The following is a 12,045-nucleotide window of genomic DNA, read 5'->3' on the forward strand; positions in this document are numbered from 1 at the left end:
AACTGCAATAAGTAGGACACCATACTGACCTGACAAAGTTAGACTTGCCCGATCCAAAATGACGTTTTAGAAAAGACAGACATTGGTGCGACTGGTTGATGTCCTTTTTGTAAGTGTTTCCCTCCTGCAGTTAAAACTAAGCAGTATTCTGTCCCTTAAGAAGGCTGTGTTGTCCCAAAGCTGAACGTTGTACTAGACTTCCAAAGAAGAAACTGCAAGTATTGCTTTTTGCTGAACCTGTGAATACAGCTCATGCATAGTGTTACACTCCTGTGTTCACCTGAAGGGCCGGAGAGTCTCAGAGCTCTGTCTCAAACTGTGGCATACTAGCACTAACAGACAGAAGTTATTGTTGTGTGGTGAACTCTTCAAATTAATCCATTAAAAAGGGTGATTTTTATCACTAAAACCAAGGATTTTGCAGAGAAGAGCCAAGAAAAAATATTTTATTTGTCATTTCAGGGGAGAAAAAATACAAAACTGAAATAGGAACTCAAAAAAATATATTCTAGTAGAAATGTGAAATAACGTAAACTCAAGGAATATAAAAGGTCCATGAGGATATCCTGATGCATGAAAAAGACTGGAGAACCCCGTGCCCAGCCCAGTCCATGCGGGATTCTCAAAAATTCAGAAGCTAAGACTAGCAGAACTGGAATAATTCATGCTGCACTAACCAACTCATCTTCCTGATGGAAGACACGAGAATTGCAGAAGCAGACAGAGGAAAGATTCTGATTGCCCCAGGTCCTTGAGCCATCAGAAAGAAATGTAGCTGGATGAGGGAGTCCTATCCTTCAGTGAGGAATGGTGATGCTAGCTGGTGGAGAAGCAGTGTACTGATGAAGAGCTGTGAAGTTGCTGCCTGAGAGACTAAAGCAACAGCAGTGTATGTCATGCAGTGGGGGAGTCAGTATCCTGTTGACTCTATAATGGGAATGAAGCCAGGAATGCCAGATCCTGAGGGGAGCACTGCGTTACAGAACATGGTACTCCTCTCTGAATCCAGGTTAAAGATGGACACTGTAATGGGGCACTTGCTGATATGTATTGCAGCAACACCTCTGGTGGCAAATTAGCTTTACAATTTATTTATTAAAGATAAAATTCCCCATTGTTATCTATGCCAGTATGAGGCATTTCACAATAAAGTTGTCTTTGCTGATACTAATTGTAAAGAGAGATGTCAAAGGGAGAAGCCACATAAGGATGCCAGGACTCCAAATTGTGCATCTTCCAAAGACATTTGTTGCTATTCCTGACACTACAATGTGATAGTGAAGTTATGGACCATAGAATTTATCTTTATGTTCATGTAGTGGCAAAACACACCAAAAAAACGTGGCATAAATATTGCAATTTCAGTTCCCAAGCTTGAACAGTAGTAATAAAGAAGCTGCACAGCGATGGTTTATCATGGGAATGTGCAAACTTTAATATATGGTTTGTATTAAACATGATATATATGACATGGATTTCACAATAAACATTAGTAAAATAGAATTTAGTCTGTTTGTTTGCTTCAGATCTTATTACTATCCTAACTTGGCAATATAATGTATATATAGTAGGTAGAGTAAAAATAAACATTTTTCCTTTAACAATTTCTGATTTGTTTTGTGCTCTGTTTTTTGTTTCAGGACTCATACTTCACAAGGGTGTGTATGTGTTTAGTTTTAATTATGAGTTTACTGGGAATCTGCAAAGAAATATTTCAGCTCATTCAGCAGGTAAATTCGTAAGGATATATATGCATAACATTAATCACAACCATGTGCATAGCAATTTGTATTATATTGAAATATATCTGATTTTTCTCTAATTATAAGGGAAACATAATTTATTCCTATATATGAGATTAAAAGTGAGAAGAGGATTTAAATACTGTTATTGAATTCAGTCCTGTAATGATGCACAACTTGTAAATATGCACCTCTCTCTTAAATCCTAGAAATTGAAATATTTGTTGGATTACTCCAATCTACTGGACTGGACAATTTATACTACAAGCATAATTTTTGTGTCTTCTTTATTTATTAATACACCAGCTCATTTGCAGTGGGAATGTGGAGCAATTGCTGTATACTTGTCTTGGATGAACTTCTTGCTTTACCTTCAGCGGTAAAAAATATTTACATGATTTGCAATAAATATTTTCAATATTTTACAAATTCTATATATTCTAGAGTGTAATTGATCATGTGATAGTCCTATTCTTAATTTCTGTATTTAAGCTATACAAGTTTCCAAATTAGGATCTTAGGATTTTTTTTTAATTATTTTTATTTTTTAACTAATGAACTGTGAAGTAGTTTTTGGTGGTTTTCATGTAGACAATCACAGTGTGTAATGGCAACTTAAGAAATAACAAAACTTATTTTAATGCTAAGTAAGCAAAGTCACTTTATATGTCTTTAAAAAGTGTTTCATTATACTATATAGACTTTAACTTGAAAAACAAACAAACGAAACAAAACAAAATAAAAATACATACCATCACAAAAAAAAGAATGTGAATAACAGGGGGAAAAAGGACAACAATATGTTGTTATAAGTAACACCTGAGGGAGGGTAATTTCTTTCATCAGTTTACAGAGTGAATGGCACACCGCACTTTTCTACGCCATGATGTCCTGTAAAAGAATTGCAATGGGTGAAATTATTTCTTTAGTTGACATTAAGTCTATTTATTGCCATTTTTGACCCCAATGATACCAGTAGTACAGGGTGTCTGAGAGTCATGGACTTCAGGAGAGTTATGAAGATGGAAAAACAGGGTGGGTGTAGTGCTTAATACTAACAAAACATGTTTGTACCTGAGCAGGAGTGTCTTGCATAAAGATGACATATGGCTGAACAGGAAAAAAAAAAAAAAAAGTGTTTTGAGCTGTTAAAAAATCTAAGTGATAACCCAGCATATATGCTTTTCAGATTCTTATTCCATGTGGTTTGACAGATAGACAAACATGGCATTTGCTGATTAATTTTAACAGCATTTTACTGTAGTTGGGATATATGAGGACAAGGTTTGTCAACAGAGATAATGTCATAAAGAGATAATATCTTTATGATATTGCTTCTGGTGACAAACCTTGCCTTGCATGTGTCTGACCTTAGATGACTAGTGAATGGGCTTATCTGCTCTCCTTGTCTGTGATCAGTGGGCAAAATGAGTATGGAACCTAAACAGTAAAAAGTGCCCAACCTTACTTCTTCTGTGAGATTAAATGCTTTCCTTCCCTGCTTGTTTGTATGTCAGTAGAACTTTACAAGTACTCTACTAGTCATTTTTCTAACTGAGTCAGGCCATCTCTTCTCAAAGCAACCTGTAGTTCTGTTGACTTCAGTGGAGCTGTATCTAATAAATAACGATTTATTTATATTAAGATTAGTTTTGCTTTATTTCCAATTTGATGTTTTCAGACTTGCAAATAATATCAGGGGGTGTGTAATATCAGGGAACCCTGTGAAGGGATTTTCTCAGTTGCTATTTTCATAGCACAAAACAGTCATCTGGTCCCTGAATCTGGCAGAGGACATAAATTTCCGTATTCAGCTTTTTGGTGAAAACTGTATGACAGCTCACGTTCTGAGATTAGGTTTATGTGTAAACCAGGAATGGAAGGGGCTTGCCAGAGGACAGACTATTGTTGGAACACAGGTGACCTAAAATTGTGCTACTCACCTTCTCTTACTGAGCAATATTTTTTTCTGCTCATATGTTTTCCATACTTTGTAGTGTCATAAAAAGAAAAATATTTTTAAATCAGGTGTATGACTGCTAGATGTATCATGGTGCCAGTTGTCCTTTGTTCTAATTGCTATTTTGCCTCAAAAAACAGCAAAAAAATTATTAATTTCCTAATATTTAGCGAACAAGTTGTACAGTATTGTACTTTCTGTGACTATGGACAGAGTAAAAGTTGTCAATGAAAAATAATTATCTTGAAATACTGCTCTAGTGTGTTAAGTATAAGATTCTGTAATTTAATCTTGCCATAAATAAAAACATTTACATTCTTTTGCATGTGAAAATACAAAATATTTAGACCATCTCAGAATGTCTCAGAGGTGAAATGTTTCTTATCACACATAGAAAGCAGGACAACTGATTTCATATTTAACTGTATTGCATATATAACTGTAAGACACTCTAACTTCAGTATTGAATTTTGCTTATCTTTTTCTGTTTACTTATTGCCCAGGTTTGAAAATTATGGCATTTATGTTGTGATGTTCTGGGAAATTCTGAGGACTTTGATTAGGATTGCTGTCGTTTTCTTTTTCCTGATATTGGCCTTTGGATTGAGTTTCTTTGTCCTTTTGGGTTCACAGGTTAGTTGAATGGCATAGTTAATTTTTTATCATTATAAATACTATCTTTGAGTAAAGAATTTCAAGAGATTATTTACAAATTTCATAGTTTTGTGGTGTTTTCTTGATTTTTTTTCTTTTTGCAGCAAACATACAGCACGCCACTGCTTTCTGTAATGAAGACATTTGCAATGATGCTGGGAGACATAAATTATCATGATGCATTTCTTGATCCATTACTGAGCAGTGAATTGCCATATCCATTCCTGAGCTACACAGTTCTCATTATATTTACCTTGCTTATTCCAATCCTTCTTATGAACTTGCTAGTAAGTAAACTACTTCTCAATATACAGAAGTGATTATGCATATATTTATACACAGTTTTGGCATATAGCATTACTTTAGTGCTGACTTGTGACATTCATTCGTTATTTAACAAATAGACATTCTTAGTAACATATTAAAAAGTTGCCTTTCCCTTGACTCACTTTCTCTCCAGTTACTGTACAGTTAATTGTTGTAGAGTTATCTTGTATATCTTCAGGTAGTCGCTGTGTGGAATTTGCTGAGCTTCAAGAAAGTCTTCCCCACTTCCTGGGTTCAACTTTAGTAATAGGCAGGAGCACTATTAGGAGCACTTTAGAATAGGAAAAGCACTATATTTATTCTTTGCTGAGCATAGCCCCTCTGGTCTCTACTACATTGCTCTGACTTTGCGCTGACAGTGGAAAAATGTAAGAATTAGGGCTTAGTGCTCTGGAGTGATTTTGGACCAACATTCCCTCATTTTGGTCTAACTTCATGTTGGAGAGACACCCACGCCTCCCTTGCCCTTCCTTTTCCAGTGGGAAGAAAATCCATTGGAGCTGCAATATATTGTTATGGGGTCTTTATTAAGATAATTGGAGAACAATGTTTTTAATGAGGGCTTTGGTAAATGCCTGCTCCATAGACTAGAAATCACGGAATCACAGAATTGTAGGGATTGGAAGGGACCTCAAGAGATCATTGGTTCCAACTCCCCTGCCAAAGCAGGTTCCCTAGCATCATTGCTAGAAAGTATAGCTATTATATATAGCTATTATATATATATATAGTATAGCTATATATAATATAATATATATATAATATATATAATATAGCTATTGCTATAAAATAAGCATCATTGTTTAATACCTTGATCTATTTTATCATCATAACCTAGCACTAAAAATGATTTACAAAAAAAAAAAAAAGGAAAGAAAAAAAAAGCCACGTCAGATCTTCATTGCACACAAAATACCAGTCAACAATAGAAATTAACTGATGTGCCTAAAGTAAACAAAATGAACTGGAAAACCCATTCATAGTAAGAAAGGGCTAAAATAAATAAAAAATAACTAAATAAATTTCAGCCATATTCCATTAACATCAATTATTGTTTTTAGGAAATCAGGTTTTCACAGGAGATGAGCATTAAAGGTCAATTATTATTTTTTTAGATTATTTATTGTCACCATGATACTATTCAATCAGTGGTCAACATGTATTTTTCTCTTAACATAAAAGTGATCATGGATTACAAAAGAAGGGATTTTATTCTTGACAAATCTTTTACATTGTTCTTTATTACTAGTAGACAGTTGACCTTAAAAAAGCTTACTACGTTTCTTGATATGTGTTTTTCAAATATGCACAATGGAGTTGTGTTTCCAGATTCAAGTGAAGCAAATTTAACTTTAGAGTCATTTTGGATTTAAATGTGAGTGAGAAATACAACAGTAAAAACACAATAAAGTGTTTCTTTGATCCTGTGATATATTTTTAGATTGGTTTGGCTGTTGGGGACATAGCTGAAGTGCAAAAATATGCTGCACTCAAAAGGATTGCAATGCAGGTGAGTAGCACACCATAGAAGCAACAACTATAGGCAGTAGGTAGCATAACTAGAACACCATCAAGATAATTAACTAATTTATCATCAACATCCCTAAATAACATCGCAGCATCTCTATAAAGCAAATTGTTGAACATGGGCACCCTAACTTAACCTTATATTCAGTCATGGGAGTGACTGTCAAAAAGACATATGTAAGCAAGTGCATTTTTAAGGAAATGAGAAGAGTCAGATCAATGAATTTTGAGTTATTTCAATAACAGAATGTCAAAGTGAATAAGTGCACTGTTTGAAATTGGAGTGTTGCCTGTTAAGGTGAGTCAAAAGAGGGTCAAAGTACACGGGAATCAAAAGGAAGCCAAATGCATTGCAGTATACTGAATGCTCACGGTGGTTTGTGTACCAAGAAGATACTCTGCAATGCCAGGTATAACTAAGGAGCTTAGGGTCACATTTATAAGTGTATTTAGATACCTTAAGATGTATGTAGACATCTAACAGAATTTGCATTGAAAGCAGGAGAGTTTAGTAATTTATATGCCTTTTTAAATTTATTTTAAGAAACAATAAATTTGTCATATGTTTTTTTTCCTTGTGAACTGCATATCAAGCTTGATTTTTCACAAGTGGAAATATGCTAAGTATACACCTGTCAAGAGTAAATATTGCTTCTCACAACGTGTTCATAGAAACTGTCTGTTCATATGCTTCTGTGTGGAGTCTGTATGGTGAGAACTGATTGTCCATAAAATTGGTGCAGAGAAGAGTGGCTTTGCTCATGTTCCCTGCTGGCTCTGCTTTTTCTAGAAAGTTTCAGAGCCTATATAGTGCCTATAAAAGGAGAGATGTGTGCACAGACAGAATACCCAAAGACAAGAACAGCTCACAAATAACTTCTGCTGGTAGTTACATAACTTACAATCATGTGTCGTACTGGCTTAGTTCAAGCATATTTGAAGAAATATGTAACATTTCCTTCCAAAAGTTATAAAAATGACTGAAATAAAGGTATAAGGGCAGCTAATGTTTTTCATCTAAGTATTTTGTTGCCAACAGAATGCTCAGGAAAGGTGGTGTCTTACTACTTCAGACAGTGCTGTGAAATCTTTATTAAGTATGTAACCTTTTGTGTGTTTGATAGGATTATGATTGTCTGCTTATAGGCTTATGCTGTATGTCCTTTTCTTTTAGAATATGCTTAGTATTTCTGTAGCAATGTGAGAATGAATGGAAAGGTGGCATCTGCTGAAAAGGCCACTTACATGTTACATATTCATTTTACCCATGGGAATACTTTACTCACAGGCATTGCACTGGCCTCCTAATCTATACTGGTTCTGTCAGAACCTAATAAAAGGATATAGCACAGTTAAAGAGAGAAAGATCACTCTCATTATTTGGTTTCAAAATCTGTTGCTATGATAGGTATTCTGTCTTTGAACTTTTTTGCCCTGTAATTCTATACTGCAACCCTCAAGGTAAAAAAAGAGATGTTCAATTCATTTCACAAGAATTAACTCAGTTTTAAAAAAACATTTTAATTGTAAGAGCGCATAACAGGAATAATTAACTCTACTAAAAAAACTCAATACTGTTATGAATAGATGGTATCTAGTGTCTGAGCTGCACAGATCAAATATTATACCATGGTGTGCAGTGTAGATATCCTCTAGGACTTGATGTCTAGTAATAGTGATTTGAATGTAATGACAGAATTGTTATTTTCACATTGTAATGTGTCGTTATCTTAAGAGAATATATCTTACTCTAAATGCGAAATAATGTTTAGGTTAATCTTCACACAAACTTAGAGAAGAAGCTGCCATTTTGGTTCCTAAGTCGGGTGGACCAGGAATCAATCACCGTATATCCTAACAGACCAAGATACTGTGGCTTTATGGTAAGATGTTGAATCTTAGACTAAAGATTTCATACTTATATGTGTTATGATTGACTTAATTTGTACACAGACTGCTAGCAATGTTATATTAATAAGACTTGATCATTATCTGATATCACTAGAAGCATGTTTAGACCATGACTGTCTTCACTGAAAATGAACAGTCAAGTCTTCAGTTTGAGTGCAGCCTAATTTATTCAAATGTAATTAGTGTTTAAGTTCTTAGTGATCTGTGACATTATTAGATGAGACAAGCTACAGAAGTTATTCAGACTGAAAATGTAATTACTCCCTTTTGGGATTTCTTCTTTTATTTGTTTACTTTTAATTTCAACTGTTGTTGGTAGGCTGAATTTTCTGATTAAACACATTTTGCAAAACAAATGTTTGATATACTAAAAATAACTTTATAACTGAAACTGTTTTTAACATTTAACAGTGTGTTGAGACTGTTACCATTCACCCTTTTGGGATTTTTAATCTGTTTTCAGACTATAAAACCTGGTTTCGTTTTGGTACTCTTGTTTTGTTTAGAGTGTGTTCCAGTATTGCTTTGGGTGTGAGGACTCTACCACAGATGCACAGAGCACAGATACAACCTTAGAACTGGAAGTTCTGAAGCAGAAATACAGGTATTCGTTGTGTTACTTTATTACTTTAAACACACCCAAAATTACAAGTATATTATTTAAAGATAGTGTTCTAAAACTCAGTGCTACACCTGCAAAGTAAAATCCAGTGTATCTTTTGTCCTTAAATAAGCTCCATCACTATGGTAACTTAGTATTTTATTTTATATTCTGTAATGTATTTACTTTCAAAATACTTCTGGGTTAGAGAAATATTTTTATTCCATGGCAGCAAAGGAGGGGGGGGTTGATTGCACATTAAACTGAACTAAACTAATGAGGAAAATGCACTTTCATTTCAAAATCAGAGGTTTATATATGGAGGTTTTCCAGAGTTATATTAAAATTAATATTAATGTAATTCCAGTTGGTTTGCAGATACACACAATCTGTAACTGACTTTGCAAAGGTCAGATGGTAAATCTGCTTCAGCTTTTTTCCCCAAAAATGGATTGTTGTCCTGGTTCTCCTTCAAACAAATCGTCTGTTTCCTAAAGCCTTGGAAAGAATTCTCTGTATTGTACTTTTCTTACTTATCTTACCAATGTTATCCATAGGAATGGTTTCAGAAAAGCCTTCTGCGAATGTACAGCTAGGAAAATCTATTTTTTCTCTCTCTCTCTCTCCCTCTCTCTCTCCCCCCTTCAATGCCTCCTCCCCCCCACCCCCACGCTCTTTCTGTCTCTCCTTTTAATCTACTGAATTTTTATCTTCCTGCACATAATCTGATGAAGTATGTAGGACTGAAGCATGTAGTACTCAGCAAGAATTTAGAGGATGTGGATACACCCTACAGATGTTGGCAAACCATGGAATTTAACAAGTCTTTCTTCAAGTCCATGCCACATCGGTGTGTTACAAAACAGCATAGAATACACTCTCTGTTTTTCCACAAAGAGGGAAGAAAAATAATATTTTCTATAATTATAAAATTATTTGGAATGGAATAACTTGTGGCCACTTCACTATGGAAAGTTATACTTTCTGCTCTGAAAATACTGTCTCAAAACTTTGTTTTACTGTGTTGCCAACATGTTTTTATTGTCAGGGTTCAAAACAGTATTCAGTTCCTGCTGAAGCTAGTAGCAATCCAGCACTGAGTGTTTACACTTTGTTTTGTTTTGTTTCGTTTTGTTTTCATTAATGCTAGCTAATTGTTGCACTACTTTAATTCTTATGGTACTTGTTTGGTAGCCACATGAAAACAATAGTAACTAAGGAAACCCCAAAGTGTTCTTCAAAGAGAGCCTTTTCAGTCACTCTCTATATGATTTTGTGCTGTAATTTTGTGAAGTCTGAAAAGTAGATTTTCAAAAAGCCTGCTTCCCACTTTCGTAAAGACAGTTTCTACACACATTTACTATTTATTCCGTTGTTCCTTAAAAGTTAACAGATAGTGTGTTCTGTATGTGTGGTGCTAAATGATGCTTTTTATTTGTATCGATTGCACTTTGGATAGCACTTTTAAAGAGATAATTATGTGTCTCATCAGTTTGACCCATGTGCTGTTAAAGTAGTTGTGAAGTCCACCAGGTGTCTGTGAATGCTTAATTGCCATTGCATACCTGGTCTTTTTTTCCTTGCCAGACTAATTGAGTCAGAACTATGGAAGGAAGTTCAGAATTTTACTTTATTTGAGAGTGAGACTGCTCTTACATTAAATACATAAGTCACTTATCTCAAGATCCATAAATTTGTTCTTTAATCTTATTTCCTGGAACCTGGAAAAGTAACAAAGCTTGCAAAATTAAATGTACTCCAGAGAAAATTAGTTGTTAGCAGAAGGGTGAAATTGAGGACTGACAGATCTTTTGTATCTGTCTTTTGAAACCAAATGGCAAAGCCTCTTTTATGCATATTTTTCTCATTCTTTCTTTCCTTTTTTTTTTTTTTTTTCCCCTTTAGGCTCAAAGATCTATCAACTCTGTTGGAAAAGCAACACGACCTCATTAAACTGATTATACAAAAAATGGAGATAGTGTCAGAGGCTGAGGATGAAGACAGCAATGATTTATTTCAGCACAAGTTTAGGAAAAGGCAGTTAGAACATAAGAATAGTAAATGGGATACAGTGTTAAAAGCTGTTAAAACAAATGTGCCTAACCCAAGCACAGAAAAGAACAATAGCTTCTTCTAGACATGTCTGTGATAGCATGGTGTATTAATATTTTCCTTTTCTTTGAGGTCAGTTATCTTAATGTCTGTGCATAATGTCAATGTGATACATTATTTATTCAAGTATAAAAGCCAGATCCAAAAAAGGATGTAGGTGCTCAAAACAGTATTTAAGGAGACTGAAGATGTCTACATCCAAAACTGTGATCCTGAAAGTAGCTGACTAATCAGGAAAGTGCCTAACTCACCAGATGCCAGCCTTGCTGCTCTGACAGTTCCCAAGGCTTCTTTCTAGGTCTATTCCTGAATTTGGCCCTAATGCTGTTAGTTATATACTTAATTACAATGTTTTCTGTTACAACTATTTTTAGAATTTCAGAATTTTTAAAAGTTCAAATTCCAATTCTTCTAGTATTCAGATGTTTTGAGAGAGCCAATGGGATTTATGTAGACTAAACAAAAAATAAGAAACTAACCTGACAGATTCTTTGGAAGCTCTGCTGAGTAAGGACTGCAGGATCAGGCCTGAAAGGTAAGAAATAGATTACAAAAATGTAATGTAAGGCAAGAACCATCTTCTTTTGTGGATAACTATATGCAACTCTCAGAGGAATCATTTGGACTAGTATGCCTATAGCAATGATAGAATGACATGCTAAATACTAGTAATTTACAACTTAATGTCCTTATACTGCTAGTGTGATTTTGGCCTTCCTGATATCATGAAAACTGACCTTGCTGCTTTAATCTGCACACTGGTTTTGTTATTTACTAGATATTCAGTGAACTATGTAATATACAATAATATACCAAATGTGGAAATAAACATGAATTAAACTGTGTTTAAGTACCTGAGTATATTTGTTTCAAAAATAGCGCTAATAAACTAATTATGAGTATATGTGTTGCAGTCTTCTGTGGTTTGCTTTGAATTTAGACAATTTGTTTAAGAGCTTAATATACATTAATTCTTCATGTAAGGAACAATTACGGTTCCTGTTTATTTAAAAGCAAGGTAGACACCAGAAAATTAATTCACACTGTACAGAACTTGTCCAATCCTCGAAAACCACAGAAAGATGCACTGCTAATCAGGGAGACTTGTACCTTAAAATTACTATGGACGATGCTCTGTTCAGGAAGGAAAAGGCTTTCTCATCCAACTGCTTTATCCCAGTTTTGAGACTTAATCCTTGCCTGGTAAACAG

The 12,045-nt window shown here is 34.5% G+C and overlaps 1 protein-coding gene across 4 annotated transcripts in view; it reads left to right on the plus strand.

Annotated features, from left to right (window-relative positions):
• Window positions 1-11,738, plus strand: part of TRPA1 (transient receptor potential cation channel subfamily A member 1) — a 47,016-nt gene extending 35,278 nt beyond the window's left edge. For 3 of the 4 annotated variants that reach the window (XM_083823853.1, XM_083823854.1, XM_083823852.1), the window contains 8 exons: window positions 1,641-1,730; window positions 1,952-2,121; window positions 4,206-4,335; window positions 4,461-4,643; window positions 6,125-6,193; window positions 7,983-8,093; window positions 8,628-8,725; window positions 10,628-11,738. In XM_083823853.1, coding sequence (XP_083679979.1) covers window positions 1,641-1,730; window positions 1,952-2,121; window positions 4,206-4,335; window positions 4,461-4,643; window positions 6,125-6,193; window positions 7,983-8,093; window positions 8,628-8,725; window positions 10,628-10,859 — 1,083 coding nt within the window. In that variant the 3' untranslated portion in view covers window positions 10,860-11,738. The other variant, XM_083823855.1, reaches the window with a different exon arrangement.
• The last annotated feature ends 307 nt before the right edge of the window (window positions 11,739-12,045 follow it).

Source organism: Anser anser (assembly GCF_964211835.1).
Source record: "Anser anser genome assembly, chromosome: 2".
Taxonomy (NCBI): Eukaryota; Metazoa; Chordata; class Aves; order Anseriformes; family Anatidae; genus Anser; species Anser anser.